Source organism: Aethalodelphis obliquidens, unplaced genomic scaffold (genome assembly GCF_003676395.1).
Source record: "Aethalodelphis obliquidens isolate GAN/ISIS:26980383/991018 unplaced genomic scaffold, ASM367639v1 scaffold4, whole genome shotgun sequence".
NCBI classification, from domain to species: Eukaryota; Metazoa; Chordata; class Mammalia; order Artiodactyla; family Delphinidae; genus Aethalodelphis; species Aethalodelphis obliquidens.
Window position 1 is genome coordinate 25,772,427 of NW_020837948.1, and position 19,685 is coordinate 25,792,111.

At 35.5% G+C, this 19,685-nt stretch overlaps 1 protein-coding gene across 6 annotated transcripts in view; it reads left to right on the forward strand.

Moving 5' to 3' along the window:
• APC (APC regulator of Wnt signaling pathway) overlaps nt 1-19,685 on the forward strand; it is a 143,578-nt gene that overhangs the window by 53,500 nt on the left and 70,393 nt on the right. For all 6 annotated transcript variants that reach the window (XM_027100084.1, XM_027100070.1, XM_027100079.1 and 3 more), the window contains exons 3-6: nt 4,595-4,679; nt 11,620-11,821; nt 16,063-16,171; nt 18,191-18,304. In XM_027100084.1, the coding sequence (XP_026955885.1) occupies nt 4,595-4,679; nt 11,620-11,821; nt 16,063-16,171; nt 18,191-18,304 (510 nt within the window). The remainder of the gene's footprint in view (nt 1-4,594; nt 4,680-11,619; nt 11,822-16,062; nt 16,172-18,190; nt 18,305-19,685) is intronic.

Below are 19,685 nucleotides of genomic sequence, written 5' to 3' on the forward strand. Positions count from 1 at the left end.
AAGATGTAGTAGCTGAGAATTAATGTAAAGCTGTTGTAAAGTTATTAAGACAATGTGGTAATTAGAGTAGATTAGTAGACTAACAGCAATAGAGTTGAGAAAAATACCTACATATATATGGTCACCTGATTTATGATCCAGGCATCCCTGCAGATCAGTGGGGAAAGCCTGGTCTTTTCAATAAATGGTGCAGAGGCAATTAAATATCTGTATAAAGGAAAAAAAACAAAAAAGAACCAAGAGCTCTACCTCAAATCATATGCAAAAAAGTAATTCAAGTAAATCATATGCAAAAAATGTAAATGTGAAAACAGAACAGTTTCCTTCTGGAAGAAAACTTAGGGAATAGCTTCATCTCCTTAGAGTAGGCAAAGATTTCTTAAATAGAATGCCAGAGTACTAAAAATTTATCAGTGGGACATCATTAAAACCAACAGCTTTTGTTCATCAAAAGACTCCATTATGTTTCTGGAAGAAAATATAGGGTAATATCGCTTTGACCTTCATGAAGGCAAAATTTCTTAGTACACATAAAGCTCTAAACATAAAAGAAAAAAAGGTATAAAATGAATGTCATCAAATTTAAAACTTAAAATCTATTCAAGACTTCATTAAGAAAATGAAAAGACAAAGCATAGACTGGAAGAAAATATTTGCAGTACGTATATCTGATCAAGGACTTGGTTCAGAATATACAAAGAATTTTTACAAACCAAGAATTTTAAAAGTCCAGTTTTTAAAATCTGGCCCAAAACTTGAAAAGACAATTCAGAAAGGAAGGTAAATGGTCAGTAAGCACATGTAAAGGGATTCAACATCCTTTATCCTCAGGGAAGTGCAAATATCATTTCATTCCTAATCAAATCACTAAAATTTAAAAGACTGATCATGCCAAATGTGGAACATCAAGATGCTTATACATTGCTGGTAGGATTATAAAATGGCACATCATCTTTGGAAAACCATTCAGCAGTTTCTTTTAAAGTTAAACCCTATGACTCAGCCTTTAAACTTCCAGATATATACTCAAGAGAAGTGAGTGCATGTGTCAACCTGAAGATATGTGCAAAAATGTTCATAGTAGCATTCTTCATAATAGCCTCCAAACTGGCAACAACCCAAATGTCCATCAAGAGGGAGAATAAAGGATAAATCAGTTGAGGTGCATTCATACAGTGGATAACTACACAGCATTAAAAAAAAAATAGCTGATACATGCAACAGCATGAATAAATCTCATAGAAATTTTGGTGAGCAAAAAACGTGAGACACAAAAGACTGTATACTGTATGATTTCATTTATATGCAGTTCACAAGCATGCCAACTAATAGACACAGAAATCAGAATACTGGTTACCTCTGGGGAGTGAATATTGATTGGTAAGGGACAAAAGGGAACCTTCTGAGATGCTGGAAATGTTCTGTGTCTTCCCTGGGTAGTGATTACATGGATACTTAGATTACATCAGAAACTTAATATTGGTGTACTTTTCATATGTATGTTGTATCTCAGTAAAGCAGAAAAAAAATTAGGGCTAATTTTTATCATGGAATAGCCATAAACTATTCACAACAAAGTAGTGAGTAATATAGTCATGCTGGATGATGTCATCGTGAGGGAAGGTAACTGGATCTAACTATGAATTAATAACGTGTGCGTTTTTTTTTCTTTTTTTGATGAGGTTCATAACTCAGAATGTACAAAAAAAGTTTAATGGAACATATTGGAATGAGTAGCTTCCAAGGTGGCTGCTTTGAAAGTCTTAAAAAAAATTTTTTTAAACCTTAAATTTCAATAGTTTTATTTACTTTTGTGGTTAGAACTTTTATCAACAGACTTCTAACCACATGCACAGAAACTTAAAAAAAACATATTACAAGCTGTGCATATTTACTGTTTTTAAAAATTAGGAAATATGGGCAAACAAAAAGATATCAAAATCACCCATTTAAAAAATGTTTTTAATACCAGCAGTAACCTTTGATAATGTGTATATTTTTCTCTCTGTGCATTTTATGCAGGCATGCATTTAATGGGATCGTATTTTGAAGCATGCTTTTTAATTTAATATAAGTCATCTTTTTATGTCACTAAATATTTTATAATATTTTCATAGTTCTGTAATATTCCATTGTATGGCTAATGCCATAAATTTATTTAATCCTTTATTGTTGGACATGCAGGTTTATATAGCCTTTTAATTTCTATTGTTGGTGTTATTTTAATTTTTCTTTATTATTTTTTAACATGTTTTTTAAAAACTGTTAATGTGCCATTAGTTTTGAAAAATTAGGTATATGTCCTATGAGATGCCAAGGATTTTTCTTGTTGTTTTTGAACTCTTAAGTACTTGTACCTTTTCTAAAAACAATATTTTTTTTGTAATACCTGTTGTTTTAAAATTAGGAAACCAAAAACAAGCAAAAAATTTGCTTGCAATTCTAACTTCCATAGAATACCACTGCGAACTCTTGATGATAGGCTTTGGAGAATAATCTTGTATAAAGAGAGACCTGATCAGAGCTGTGTTTTAAAAGGCTTACTCTGATAGTTCTGTGCAAGGTAGGACCATTTAGGAGTTTATTTTAGTAGTTTTGAGGTTAATAATCAGGATAGTGACAGTAAGAATAGAAAAGAGATGGCTATAAGAGAGATAATAGAGCTAGAATACAGAATTTGATAACTGATTGGGAAGATGAAGGAGGGGATGCTGAGGATTTGAGCCTGGAGGTACAAAAGAAGGCTACTGCCATTTAACTGAAGGAATACAAGGCGAAGAACAGGTTTTAGTGACACAAAATGATAGTTTGGACATTTACATGTGCAGTGTATATCATCCAGATGCACTGAATGTAAAGCATCTATCAGTCATACTGGGAAAGTGAGTCTGAAATTTGCAAGTGAGGTTAGGATTAGACATATAATTGGAAGTTATTTGAGAAAGGCAGTTGTTGAATTGTGAGACTGAGATTATAAGAAATAGTGATAAGATTAAAGGATCATTGAAAGACTACAAGCAGCAGTGGATGGAAGGAGAATTGGGATCCTAAACACTGCAGGTAGTCTACAGTGGTAATCTCAAACTTTATGGAAGAGATGGTGTCCTGATGTTTATACTAAATGTTTTAGAGTAATCTACATTCATTCGAGAAAGGCATCCCTGTGCAAATTTATTTCCTATCCCACAGTTGTGATACACTCTGACATAATTTCTGAATGTGGATATCCGTCACCTCCACGTCCCACGTCTACTTATCTAAGCCTTTTAACCTCCAACATGGTCTATTATTTGAAGGTCAGATCTTAAGGTCACAGGCTATTTCTTGTTGTTAACATAGGGATTCTTTTCTTAATGCTTATAATGTCACTGTCAAGGTAAACCAGTGAAGTTGTCTTTGCTACATTTACTCACTTTTTGACAGATTTCCTTTTCAATCTATTTATGGATCATTTTTCATATAGAGGAACACTGCCCATAGCTATAAGATTGTAAATGTTCAGATACACTGTTTTGCATTTGGAAACCTAGTTGGCCAACAAAAGATTTTGCTGTGAACTAGAATGGGATGCCTCAGAATATATAAAATGTAAATGTATATAAATTACAGAAAAACTAATAGAAGATGAAAGTTCCCAACCTTCTTTGACAAAAATTTATCAACAGAAGGATTTAGATGGGAAAGGAAATAATGGATCAAAAGTCAGGAGACAGTGAGCATACAGTCACTTAACTATCTGCTGATTATAAATCAGTGTACTAGCAGAATGTACATAAATGTAGTATATAAAAGCTTGCTGTTTATTGGGGTGTTAAATAAAACAGCATACTGTGTTAATCTGGTGTTTTTCATGGCCCTGTTGGTATAAGCTTAAGAGACATGAATTTTAAACAGATAACTAGCTTTTGTGCCTCGGGCAAGTCTTTGAGTCTCAGTTGATCTCTCTGAAAGATGAGAATGATCCGCTTTGCTATATTATTTCAGAAGTTGCAGATAATATATCTTAACTATTCCATATATATAGTATATTGCATGGAGACTACCCATAATCACCATTATCACAAAATATCACTGTTGTTGGGCTATAATTTATTATTCATAATTAGCAATAGGTAATATATGTAGAGTACTTTACAATTTATGATACGTTTTCAGATAGATCTGAAATCACTTTGTTCCCCAAGCAGACCTAAATGCCAAGAAATGTAGAAGCATGTCTTCAAAAAGTTATTTAGGGGACTTCCCTGGTGGCACAGTAGTTAAGAATCTGCCTGCCAATGCAGGGGACATGGGTTTGATCTCTGGTCCAGGAGGATCCCACATGCCATGGAGCAACTAAGCCCATGAGCCACAACTGCTGAGCCTGTGCTCTAGAGCCCATGAACCACAACTACTGAGCCTACGCGTCACAACTACTGAGCCTGCGTGCCTAGAGCCCATCTCTGCAACAAGAGAAGCCACCGCAATGAGAAGCCCACACGCAGCAACGAAGACCCAATGCAGCCAAAAAGTTTTTTAAAAAATTAAGTTCATATTATTAAAAAAAAATTACTTAGAATTTTGTCATGTTAATATATTGTGTTCTTTTTTACAGGAAGTACTTAAACAACTACAAGGAAGTATTGAAGATGAAGCTATGGCTTCGTCTGGACAGATTGATTTATTAGAGCGTCTCAAAGGTAGATTTATTTATTTATTTATTTATTTATTTATTTAACATCTTTATTGGAGTATAATTGCTTTACAGTGGTGTGTTAGTTTCTGCTTTATAACAAAGTGAATCAGCTATACATATACATATATCAAAGGTAGATTTTTAAAAAGTGTTTTAAAGTAATTTTTTTAAGGTCTAGTTGTCAGCTTTAGGTGTATATACCCAAGTACAGCTTCTCTTGATTATAATGTTGGTATTGGGTTTTCTTGGCTTTGAATAAACTATTTTAGATTACTTCCTTGATAATTTTCAGCTCTTTCTAAAACTCATTGCTGTTCCACTAGTCACTAAATAGGCCTTTAATAAGCTGTATGCCACAAACTGGGCCCACTGCTTCATTTGAAGGAGTCAGTGACCTTCTTTGTTCCTTCCAGGATAGAAGTGCTTTATCTTCATACATATGGCCTGATTTTTTGTGGGACTGTTTCTCTTATAGAACCAGGAGTCAATGAATTTCTCTGAGCATCAGCATTTGTGATAGGATTTCTTCTGTTTCCTATATAAATTTGCTGCTCAATAGCTGCCATAATTTAGTACTCCTACAGGCTTTATGTAATATATATAATGTATTATCAGGTGTATTATAAAATGGCTTAAAATCAGAGGGCTAAAATATGAACCAAAGATTTCAGTTTTAAAAGATAGAACCGCCAGGAGGTGCTGAGGAGGGAGTAACGGGGTGGCTCACTGCGCTGTGTGTAAAGTTTTCTCCGCGGGGGCTGCGTTCACCTGACAGGTTATCTCTGCAGTTCAAGTTTGAGTTGAAACCAGACTCAAGTTTCACCTGTCCTCACTGACCCATGGATTTCTGTGTGACCAGCTGTGTGGGTTACAGGCTCTAGGTGCTCCAACCAAGCATCAGGGCTGTGCCTCTCAGGTGGGAGAGCTAAGTTCAGGACATTCGTCCACAAAAGACATCCCAGCTCCACATAATATCAAATGGCAGAAATCTCCCAGAGATCTCCATCTCAACGCCAAGACCCGCTCCACTCAACGACCAGCAAGCTACAGTGCTGGACACCCTATGCCAAACAACTAGCAAGACAGGAACACACCCCCACCCATTAGCAGAGAAGCTGCCTAAAATCATAATAAGGCCACAGACACCCCAAAACACACCACCAGACGTGGACCTGCCCACCAGAAAGACAAGATCCAGCCTCATCCACCAGAACACAGGCACTAGTCCCCTCCACGAGGAAGCCTACACAACCCATTGAACCAACTTTAGCCACTGGGGGCAGACACCAAAAACAACGGGAACTACGAACCTGCAGCCTGCGAAAAGGAGACCCCAAACACAGTAAGTTAAGCAAAATGAGAAGACAGAGAAACACACAGCAGATGAAGGAGCAAGGCAGAAACCCACCAGACCTAACAAATGAAGAGGAAATAGTCTACCTGAAAAAGAATTCAGAATAATGATAGTAAAGATGATCCAAAATCTTGGAAATAGAATGGAGAAAATACAAGAAATGTTTAACAAGGACCTAGAAGAACTAAAGAGCAAACAAACAGTGATGAACAACACAATAAATGAAATTAAAAATAACTCTAGAAGGGATCAATAGCAGAATAACTGAGTCAGAAGAACGGATAAGTGACCTGGAAGATAAAATAGTGGAAATAACTGCTGCAGAGCAGAATAAAGAAAAAAGAATGAAAAGAATTGAAGACAGTCTCAGAGACATCTGGGATAACATTAAATGCACCAACATTTGAATTATAGGGGTCCCAGAAGAAGAAGAGAAAAAGAAAGGGACTGAGAAAATATTTGAAGAGATTATAGTTGAAAACTTCCCTAATATGGGAAAGGAAATAGTTAATCAAGTCCAGGAAGCACAGGGAGTCCCATACAGGATAAATCCAAGGAGAAACACGCCGAGACACATATTAATCAAACTATCAAAAATTAAATACAAAGAAAAAATATTAAAAGCAGCAAGGGAAAAGAAACAAATAACATACAAGGGAATCCCCATAAGGTCAACAGCTGATCTTTCAGCAGAAACTCTGCAAGCCAGAAGGGAGTGGCAGGACATATTTAAAGTGATGAAAGCGAAAAACCTACAACCAAGATTACTCTACCCAGCAAGGATCTCATTCAGATTGGACAGAGAAATTAAAACCTTTACAGACAAGCAAAAGCTAAGAGAATTCAGCACCACCAAACCAGCTTTACAACAAATGCTAAAGGAACTTCTCTAGGCAGGAAACACAAGAGAAGGAAAAGACCTACAATAACAAACCCAAAACAATTAAGAAAATGGGAATAGGAACATACATATCGATAATTACTTTAAATGTAAATGGATTAAATGCTCCAACCAAAAGACATAGACTGGCTGAATTGATACAAAAACAAGACCCATATATATGCTGTCTACAAGAGACCCACTTCAGACCTAGAGACACATACAGACTGAAAATGAGGGGATGGAAAAAGATATTCCATGCAAATGGAAATCGAAAGAAAGCTGGAGTGGCAATTCTCATATCAGACAAAATAAACTTTAAAACAAAGACTATTTATTACAAGAGACAAAGAAGGATACTACATAATGATTAAGGGATCAATCCAAGAAGAAGATGTAACAGTTGTAAATATTTATGCAGCCAACATAGGAGCACCTCAATACATAAGGCAAGTACTGACAGCCATAAAAGAGGAAATCGACAGTAACACAATCACAGTAGGGGACTTTAACACCCCACTTTCACCAATGGACAGATCATCCAAAATGAAAATAAATAAGGAAGCACAAGCTTTAAATGATACATTAAGCAAGATGGACTTAATTGATATTTATAGGACATTCCATCCAAAAACAACAGAATACACATTTTTCTCAAGTGCTCATGGAACATTCTCCAGGATAGATCATATCTTGGGTCACAAATCAGGCCTTGGTAAATTTAAGAAAACTGAACTCGTATCAAGTATCTTTTCCAACCACAACGCTATGAGACTAGATATCAATTACAGGAAAATATCTGTAAAAAATGCAAACACATGGAGGCTAAACAATACACTACTTAATAACCAAGAGACTACTGAAGAAATCAAAGAGGAAATCAAAAAATACCTAGAAACAAATGACAATGAAAACACAATGACCCCAAAGCTATGGGATGCAGCAAAAACAGTTATAAGAGGGAAGTTTATAGCAATACAGTCCTACCTTAAGAAACAAGAAACATCTCAAATAAACAACCTAACCTTACACCTAAAGAAATTAGAGAAAGAAGAACAAAAAAAAACCAAAATTAGCAGAAGGAAAGAAATCATAAAGATCAGATCAGAAATAAATGAAAAGGAAAAGAAGGAAACAGTAGCAAAGATCAATAAAACTAAAAGCTGGTTCTTTGAGAAGATAAACAAAATTGATAAACCATTAGCCAGACTCATCAAGAAAAAGGAGAAGACTCAAATCAATAGAATTAGAAATGAAAAAGGAGAAGTAACAACTGACACTGCAGAAATACAAAGGATCATGAGAGATTACGACAAGCAACTATATGCCAGTAAAGTGGACAACCACGAAGAAATGGACAAATACTTAGAAATGCGCAACCTTCCAAGAGTGAACCAGGAAGAAATAGAAAATATGAACAGAACAATCACAAGCACTGAAATTGAAACGGTGATTAAAAATCGTCCAACAAACAAAAGCCCAGGACCAGATGGCTTCACAGGCGAATTCTATCAAACATTTAGAGAAGAGCTAACACCTATCCTTCTCAAACTCTTCCAAAGTATAGCAGATGGAGGAACACTCCCAAACGCATTCTACGAGGCCACCATCACCCTGATACCAAAACCAGACAAACATGTCACAAAGAAACAAAACTACAGGCCAGTATCACTGATGAACATAGATGCAAAAATCCTCAACAAAATACTAGCAAACGGAATCCAACAGCACAGTAAAAGGATCATACACCATTATAAATTGGGGTTTATCTCAGGAATGCAAGGATTCTTCAATATACGCAAATCAATCAATGTGATACACCATATTAACAAATTGAAGGAGAAAAACCATATCATCTCAATAGATGCAGAGAAAGCTTTCGACGAAATTCAACACCCATTTATGATAAAAACCCTCCAGAAAATAGGCATAGAGGGAACTTACCTCAACGTAATAAAGGCCATATATGACAAACCTACAGCCAACATTGTTCTCAGTGGTGAGAAACTGAAATCATTTCCACTAAGATCAGGAACAAGACAAGGTTGCCCACTCTCACCACTCTTATTCAACATAGTTTTGGAAGTTTTAGCCACAGCAATCAGAGAAGAAAAAGAAATAAAAGGAATCCAAATCAGAAAAGAAGAAGTAAAGCTGTCACTGTTTGCAGATGACATGATACTATACATAGAGAATCCAAAAGATGCTCCCAGAAAACTACTAGAGCTAATCAATGAATTTTGGTAAAGTAGCAGGATACATACTTAATGCACAGAAATCTCTTGCATTCCTATACACTAATGATGAAAAATCTGAAAGTGAAATCAAGAAAATACTCCCATTTACCATTGCAACAAAAAGAATAAAACATCTAGGAATAAACCTACCTAAGGAGACAAAAGACCTGTATGCAGAAAATTATAAGACACTGGTGCAAGAAATTAAAGATGATACAAACAGATGGAGAGATATACCATATTCTTAGATTGGAATAATCAACATTGTGAAAATGACTATACTACCCAAAGCAATCTATAGATTCAATGCAATCCCTGTCAAACTACCACTGGCATTTTACACACAGCTAGAATAAAAAATTTCACAAAGTGTATGGAAACACAAAAGACCCCGAATAGCCAAAGCAATCTTGAGGAAAAAATGGAGCTGGAGGAATCAGGTTCCTGGACTTCAGACTATACTACAAAGCTACAGTAATCAAAACAGTATGGTAGTGGCACAAAAACAGAAATATAGATCAATGGAAAAGGATAGAAAGCCCAGAGTTAAACCCACGCACATATAGTCACCTTATCTTTGATAAAGGAGGCAAGAATATACAGTGGAGAGAAGACAGCTCTTCAATAAGCGGTGCTGGGGAAACTGGACAGCTACATGTAAAAGTATGAAATTAGAACACTCCCTAACACCATACACAAAAATAGACTCAAAATGGATTAAAGACCTAAATGTAAGGCCAGAAACTATCGAACTCTTAGAGGAAAACATAGGCAGAACACTCTATGACATAAATCACAGCAAGATCCTTTCTGACCCACCTCCTAGAGAAATGGAAATAAAAACAAAAATAAACAAATAGGACCTAATGAAAGTTAAGAGCCTTTGCCCAGCAAAGGAAACTATAAACAAGACCAAAGGACAACCCTCAGAATGGGAGAAAATATTTGCAAATGAAGCAACTGACAAAGGATTAATCTCCAAGATTTACAAGCGGCTCATTCAGCTCAATAACAAAAAAAAAACAACCCAATCCAAAATTGGGCAGAAGACCTAAATAGACATTTCTCCAAAGAAGATATACAGATTGCCAACAAACATATGAAAGAATGCTCAACATCATTTATCATTAGAGAAATGCAAAACAGAACTACAATGAGATATCATCTCACACCAGTCAGAATGGCCATCATCAAAAAATCTAGGAACAGTAAATGCTGGAGAGGGTGTGGAGAAAAGGGAACACTCTTGCACTGTTGGTGGGAATGTAAATTGATACAGCCACTATGGAGAACAGTATGGAGGTTCCTTAAAAAACTAAAAATAGAACTACCATATGACCCAGCAATCCCACTACTGAGCATATACCCTGAGAAAACCATAATTCAAAAACAGTCATGTACCACAATGTTCATTGCAGCTCTATTTACAATAGCGAGGACATGGAAGCAACCTAAGTGCCCACCAAAAGATGAGTGGATAAAGAAGATGTGGCACATATGTACAATGGAATATTACTCAACCATAAAAAGAAACAAAATTGAGATATTTGTAGTGAGGTGGATGGACCTAGAGTCCGTCATACAGAGTGAAGTAAGTCGGAAAGAGAAAAACAAATACCATATGCTAACACATAGGAATCTAAGAAAAAAGAAGGTCATGAAGAACCTAGGGGTAAGTTGGAAATAAAGACACAAACCTACTAGAGAATGGACTTGAGGATATGGGGAGTGGGAAGGGTAAGCTGTGACAGAGAGAGTGGCATGGACATATATACACTACCAAACGTAAAATAGATAGCTCGTGGGAAGCAGCCGCATAACACAGGGAGATCAGCTAGGTGGTTTGTGACCACCTAGAGGGGTGGGATAGGGAGGGTGGGAGGGAGGGAGACACAAGAGGGAAGAGATATGGGAGCATATGTATATGTATAACTGATTCACTTTGTTATAAAGCACAAACTAACACACCATTGTAAAGCAATTATACTCCAATAAAGATGTTAAAAAAAATACCGTATGCTAACATACATATATGGAATTTAAAAAAATAGTTCTGAAGAACTTAGGGGCAAGATGGGAATAAAGACACAGACCTACTAGAGAATGGACTTGAAGATATGGGGAGGGGGAAGGGTAATCTGGGACAAAGTGAGAGAGTGGCATGGACACATACACTACCAAATGTAAAATAGATAGATAGTGGGAAGCAGCTGCATAGTACAGGGAGATCAGCTCAGTGCTTTGTGACCACATAGTGAGGGTGGGAGGGAGACGCAAGAGGGAAGAGATATGGGGATATATGTATATGTATAGCTGATTCACTTTGTTATAAAGCAGACACTAACACACCATTGTAAAGCAATTATACTCCAATAAAGGTGTTAAAAAATAAAAAGATAATATAATTGCATTAGCAATATTTTAGAGCACTTAAAGCAATTGTTTTATAAAAACTTGTCTGTATTTTATTTAGAACTTAACTTAGATAGCAGTAATTTTCCTGGAGTGAAACTACGGTCAAAAATGTCCCTCCGTTCTTACGGAAGCCGAGAAGGATCTGTATCTAGTCGTTCAGGAGAGTGCAGTCCTGTTCCTATGGGTTCATTTCCGAGAAGAGGGTTTGTAAATGGAAGCAGAGAAAATACCGGTTATTTAGAAGAACTTGAAAAAGAGAGGTAACTTTTCTTCATTAAATAGTAAACTTGTATGCTCCAATTTTAGCTAGTATTTTGTCATTTTTTAATGATACAAGAAGCGTGTATGGTGGATGATCACAAACAGAGCATTTTGCCTTTATTATCTCAAAAAAAGTATGTTGTTGATTGTACTTACCTTAAATCGAAAAAATGTAAAGGAGGCAATTTCTTGGGATTCTGAACTTCTACTTTGTCACTTAAATACTCACATGCTCTGTACATTGAGTAATACACGTGATCTTAAATAACTACTAGATCCAGTATAAGATGACTGTTTCCATTATTAAAGGCCTATCACAAGTGGCCACAAATGAAACATTTTTTAATTTATCAGTTTCCAAGTCTAAAAAACATTACTTGACATAGAATAAGTTCTGGTTTCTCAGAGCTAGCGTATTAATTCTTTTCTTCTTGAAGTTCAAATCATCTCACTACGAGTATCAGAATATATATCGTTATTAGGAACTTTGTCAAGTGTTTTGTACCTTCTAAAAACGTATAAATTCCTTTATGTGTGATAAATACCATATTATATTTATATTCCTAAAAGTTGTATTAGACTTTCAAGAAATATTCAAATGTATAAATGTTACATATTACCTCTAGGACCTTGGTCAACATTAAATTTTTGTGTCATTCCCTTCTGTAAAATAGGGATATGATTCTACCTTGTGGAGTTACGAAAAATGAATATTAATATATGGAAAATGCCTAGCATATCTCACTGAGGCAAAAGACCTTTTACTACTTTCCCTCTGGTTTCAGGTTTGTCCATCTCTAAAAATAGGGATAATCATCTGGACCAGAAATAGTGTTAAGCTTTCTTTACTCTTCTGAGTTTACGTGAGTCTCTGTTTCATACCTTGAATCGCGACTGCTTCTGAGAGTCTAGGAAACACTATCCTGAAAAATAAGAAGCTAATAACTAGGGTCTACAATCTTCCATCTCTTTGTCCCCTTTGAGCTCTGTTAAGAGGAATGTGAGCATACTGACTTTCCTAGGAACTTACTTTGCTTCATGTAGATAAAAATCTAATTTTATTAGCAGAGAGAGAGGGGGGAGAGTATATGTGTGTGTAGTTCTGATATATCTTGTGTCCTCTTAGTTTTCACTGTGTTTGGAGGTAAATTTAGTTCTTGTTTATGTGACAAAATCTTTATTTTGCTCTCACACCTGATAGTTTGGATAGGTCTAGGCTCAAACTTATTTTCCTTCTTCATAATCAATGTCACTGATGAAAAATTTAGTATCGGTCTGATTCACATTCCTTTCCAGGGAACCATTTTTCTTCTTCTGAAGCTTTCAGAATGCCTTGGTATATGTGTTTTGTTGATTCATCATGCTGTATACTCACTGTGCCCTTTTTCTCTGGAAATGTATTTTCTTCAGCTTTTGAAAATTCTGTTATTTCTTTGATGATTTTTCTCCCTCTAGATATCCCTTAAGTCATAGATCAACTAGATATCGTAGATTTCTAGATATCCCTTAAGTCATAGATCAACTATCTCTGTGTCTCTTTTTTTTTTTCTTGTTTTCTGTATTGCCCAAGATAATTGAGATAAGTGTTAGAAAGTAGTCAAGCCAGGACTCAGACCCAGGTCCATAACCTTTCTGAACTTCAGTTTTCCAGTCTGTAAAATTAGCATAAGAATAACTACCTAGGGTTTCCCTGGTGGCGCAGTGGTTGAAAGTCCGCCTGCCGATTCAGGGGACATGGGTTCGTGCCCCGGTCCAGGAGGATCCCACATGCCGCGGAGTGGCTGGGCCCGTGGGCCATGGCTGCTGAGCCTGCGCGTCCGGAGCCTGTGCTCCGCAACGGGAGAGGCCACAGCAGTGAGAGGCCCGCGTATCACAAAAAAAAAAAAAAAAGAAGAAGAACTACCTTAAAAGATGTTGTGAGGATAAAATTCAATTTTTTTAAAAGTACTTAGCACTATGTCTGATACACTCAATAGGCAGCCATTGTCACATTAGCCATTAATACATTTAACAAATATTTAAGTGCATAATACATATGCCATGCTCTTCTAGATGATCTTGAATTAGCTAGAGGACTAAGAAGACATGAGATTTACATTTTAAAGAAGACTCTTGACAGTCACTAAATAAGCCATTAGTACACTAAACAAACCATAGAAACCCACCAGCTTCTGGGTCTGGACCTTGTTTCAGTGTTGAGTCTTAAGCACTGTTGTGTAAGTTACAAGATCAACTACTCTCAGCTAACCACTTGTTATCATGCTGGCTCAAGACTTGGTAACTTTTGCTTCCCCAGAGCATTTTGCCACAGTTCGATCTTAAACTTGAGAGTAACAACTTGTCCCTCTTCTCCTTAACATTTTCCTCACTCCACGACCATCACTAACATTAGCCTATCCATTTAAGCACTTTTAGCACCCAAATCTTATTTAAATAAGCCTATTTATTGGAGAGTAATCAGAGGAAATAGCATCTCCATCTATCCCTTATTTCCCCATCTTAGTCCTGGTAGGTCCTACAGGTACTCACCAGGGAACATTGAAAAATAGAATCAGATCTCATTTTTATGTCAGTTTTAGTATCCAGCCTGTGAAAGAGATTCAAGATTTCTACATTGCTTTCTCCTGGTTCTTTCGTCAAAAATGGAAGGGAGGGGACAGCTTCTCATTGGTCAGCACACCTCCCCCACCCCAGGTTGTTACATCATAACCAGGGCCTGGCTTCCTTCCCATGGATTCCCTCACTACTGAGGTTGCCACATCAAAAGTAAAGGCTTATTTCTTATTTTTTAAATTGCTTCTCAGTAAACGAAAGGGAATTTTAGCAAGAATAGAACCTTCCATAATCACATGCATACATATTCTTCAAGAAAATATAATCAAATAGAATTTTAAAGTAACAGTGTCAGAGTGGGGAACAACTCTGTGTAGGAGCAAACCCCAGAAGCCATAATAAAAAATATCCTCAGATCTGACTACGGGAAAATTAAAATTTTCTACATGGTAAAAACATAGTGAAAAAACAAGTGTAAACTGAGAAAAAATATTTATAACTGACAAAGTGCTATCATTCTTAATATAGAAGAGGTCCTATAAATAAGAAAAAGTCACAGAAATGGAAATACAAATGGATTTTAAACTTGAAAAAATACTTAACCTTACTCATACTAATAAAAATCAAATTACAACCGTAGTGATGTACCATTTCTTAAAATACTAGGTATGTAAAAATTTTTTAAACGTTTGCATTGGTGAAGGTGGCAAGAGCATAAATAGGTACAATACCTAATAAGGGCAGTAATTTTAAAATTTACATACCCTAGGAATTTATCTTCTGTACATGCTTGCACATTTGTGAAATGAACTTATGTATAAGGATATTCAGTGCAGCATTGTTTGTAATAGCAAAAGATTAGAAAGATCCTAAATGCTCTCCAACATAGAACCAGTTATAGTTTATCCCTGTATGGATTCATGAATATCTTTGCAGCTAGCAAAAAACACATAGGACCTTCTTATGTTCTGATACAGAGTGATCTCCAAGATAGATTTTTAAGTGAGAAAAAAAAAGTTATAGGACACCACATATAAAAATATGCTACTATTTATGTTTAAAAAATGTACATGTAATTATATATATATATCCTTGCATTTTTATAGAGTATCTCTGGAAATATATACACGAGAGTGATAATAGTGGTTGCTTTGGGAAAGAGCCACATGAAAGGAGATAGATCATATACTTCTTGTACCTACTGATTTTTTCCCATTAACACTCTTATTTTACATTTATCTTTATAATGGTCAGATATGGAGTATCTTGATATAGATTGTTATTGAGGACATCATCGATTAGGTTGTGAGGAATTTATACAACAAATTCATCTTCAAATTCCAAACTAAGAAAACATTTCTCTCCCTCAGAATAATTTCCTCTTATTACACAGTGACAATATATTTCTTACTGTTTTAACTGCTGAGAAGCTGAGAGCTACATCTATGTCCAATGCAGTAGTTCCCTGTACTCTAGGTTTGTTTTTTGCATAATTACTGCTTTTCTTTACTCCTTTATTATACCTTTTATTCTTGTATTAAGTCCCACCTTCAAAAATCCAAAATTAATAAAATTTTCATTTATTCATTATACTTTAAATAGAGAACAGTACAGTTACAGCTTATCAGAACTGCTGTTGTGTGTGCTATATTAGCATTGTGTAAACTTAACTTTTTTTGAAAAACAGATCATTGCTTCTTGCTGACCTTGACAAAGAAGAAAAGGAAAAAGACTGGTATTATGCTCAACTTCAGAATCTCACTAAAAGAATAGATAGTCTTCCTTTAACTGAAAATGTAAGTAACTTGACAAAGTGACTTATTTGTAATATCTAAAAGTATATATAAATTTATAACTGCATTTATAGTTATTTGTAAACAGTAATATGTTTTATCCAACTTTAAACCTAAATATATAATAATGAATTTTGTTTATAAAGATGATAAAATTTCATTAGGCTCAAGCATATTTATTTTAAGTCCCTTGTTAAGAAAACCTCTTAAGTTTGAATACTAAAGGACTCAGGGTTCTACTAGGAAACTGGTTTTTTTATTCTGTGTGTTCAATTACCAGACGTACTCTGTAGAAATGTTTATTACCATCTGTCTGTTTTTTGAACTGTATTACAGGACTCATGCCAGATAATTTTTGCATTAAAAGTATCTTTGAGATAACTTGTGTCCTATTCAAATGACAGTATCTGGTGGTATGGATCTTAGGGCTTTTTGCAGATATACTAAATTTGTTTTGCAAATATAACTATGTAAAAAAAAAATAATTTAATTCTGTCAGCCTCTTCCTCCCCACCCAACCTCTCCATGTCAACTGTTTTATTCATGGGATGGCACATGTAAGAACATTTCTGAAATACATTAATAACAATAATTTTAAACAAGACTATATTTTAACTGTTATTCATAAATTTTAAAATAATTTTTAAAAAGGGAAAAAATAGGCTAATTAAAATATATCTTCCACTCTTAGCTTAAATTTTTCATTTTCTTTTCTTTGGTCCCGCCTCACGGCTCCTGGGATCTTAGTTCCCTGACCAGGGATCGAACCCAGGCCCTCAGCAATGAAAGCGCAGAGTCCTAGCCTCTGGACCACCAGGGAATTCCACACATGCAGCTTTTTATTGGGTGTATAGAGCATGAAAAATCTACAGCACTTCCTTACTCTCGTCATGGCCCATTATAACCCTGTTACCTATCATTTTGTCTAGTCATATTTTTAACCTTTATCACCTCTTGGAGCATGTCTTTGCAAGTTTATTTACCTTGTCCTTTTCATCCTTTTTTGTGCCTAGCAGTTACCACAGTACCTGGAATTTTAGTTAAAGGGCAAATAAAATTTTGAATGAATTAACACCCACTCTGTGAAGTACTTTTTTTGGTTTGTTTCAACTTGGGTTCACATTTGGATTTTTACCAAAAAGTTTGTATTGTCTCACAATTAATGATTATATTATATAAAAGCTTTTTCTTATTCCATTTTCTTCTTTCTACAAATGGGAAAGTTCTCTCTGTTTAGTCTACATGTATACAACAGTCTGTACCTAAAATTGACGTATAAACTTAAGGATGATGGACCTGATTCTTGATTATTCTATGTTGTCCACATTACTATTCTAGTTTTTAATAATTCAAAGTACTACCTCTTCAGAGCAGGATTATAAGGTGACTGAAGATAGGCTTACCCTAACTGGACTGATTATATATTTTATTTAATTTATTTGTTTATAAAATTTATTTATTTATGGCTGCATTGAGTCTTCGTTGCTGCGTGCAGGCTTTCTCTACCTCTGGCGAGCAGGGGCTACTCTTTGGTGCACAGGCTTCTCATTGTGGTGGCTTCTCGTTGCAGAGCATGGGCTCTAGGTGCACAGACTTCAGTAGTTGTGGCACACAGGCTCAGTAGTTGTGGCACACAGGCTTAGTTGCTCCACAGCATGTGGGATCTTCCTGGACCAGGGCTCAAACCCACGTCCCCTGCATTGGCAGACAGATTCTGAATGACTGTGCCACCAGGGAAGTCCCCAATTATATATTTTAAATGAAAGTGTACAATTTATTTAAAGCTGTTTGTGACTATGAGGCAATAAAAGTGTTTCAACTCTGCATTTCACATCAGAGACCCAGTCTGAGCATAGCACTGATAATCAAGTTTTAGGACTCCTTGGAGTAAAAAATAATTCTCTCATGCACAGTAACTTACATATTTGCTTATTCATTTTCTTTATTGGTACTTATATGCTTTTTTATTTTTACTGATAAACACACAAGATATTAATGTTTCCATTTTATTTGTGGTTTTAGTTTTCCTTACAGACAGATATGACCAGAAGGCAATTGGAATATGAAGCAAGGCAAATCAGAGTTGCAATGGAAGAACAACTGGGTACTTGCCAGGATATGGAAAAACGAGCACAGGTAACTTATTTATTATTAAACTGTGAAACAACACTAGCTAGAGAGCTATTAAGAATCTAATGAATTACAGCTCTGTTACCATTGATTAAATTTTATTATTAGAGATATATTAAAGTCTGTCTTTACTTTGACACTAGTTCAAAATAAGAATAATTTACCATGACCCTGATACCAAAACCAGACAAAGATGTCACAAAGATGCACAAAGATCATGCATCTATCACTGATGAACAAAGATGCAAAAATCCTCAACAAAATACTAGCAAACAGAATCCAACAGCACATTAAAAGTATCATACACCATGATCAAGTGGGGTTTATCCCAGGAATGCAAGGATTCTCCAATATACACAAATCAATCAATGTGATAAACCATATTAACAAATTGAAGGAGAAAAACCATATGATCATCTCAATAGATGCAGAGAAAGCTTTTGACAAAATTCAACACCCATTTATGATAAAAACCCTCCAGAAAGTAGGCATAGAGGGAACATACCTCAACATAATAAAGGCTATATATGACAAACCCACAACCAGCATCGTCGTGAAAAACTGAAACCATTTTCACTAAGATCAGGAACAAGACAAGATTGCCCACTCTTACCACTGTTATTCAACATAGTTTTGGAAGTTTTAGCCACAGCAGTCAGAGAAGAAAAAGAAAAGGAATCCAAATCAGAAAAGAAGAAGTAAAGCTGTCACTGTTTGCAGATGACATGATCCTATACATAGAGAATCCTAAAGATGCTACCAGAAAACTACTAGAGCTAATCAATGAATTTGGTAAAGTAGCAGGATACAAAATTAATGCACAAAAAGCTCTGGCATTCCTATATACTAATGATGAAAAATCTGAAAGTGAAATCAAGAAAACACTCGCATTTACCATTGCAACAAAAAGAATAAAATATCTAGGAATAAACCTACCTAAGGAGACAAAAGGCCTGTATGCAGAAAATTATAAGACACTGATGAAAGAAATTAAAGATGATACAAACAGATGGAGAGATATACCATGTTCTTGGATTGGAATAATCAACATTGTGAAAATGACTATACTACCCAAAGCAATCTATAGATTCAGTGCAATCCCTATCAAACTACCACTGGCATTTTTCACAGAACTAGAAGAAAAAATTTCACAATGTGTATGGAAACACAAAAGACCCCGAATAGCCAAAGCAATCTTGAGAAAGAAAAACGGAGCTGGAGGAATCAGGCTCCCAGACTTCAGACTATACTACAGAGCTACAGTAATTAAGACAATATGGTACTGGTACAAAAACAGAAAGATAGATCAATGGAACAGGATAGAAAGCCCAGAGTTAAACCCACACACATATGGTCACCTTATCCTTTTTTTTTTTTTTTTTTTTTA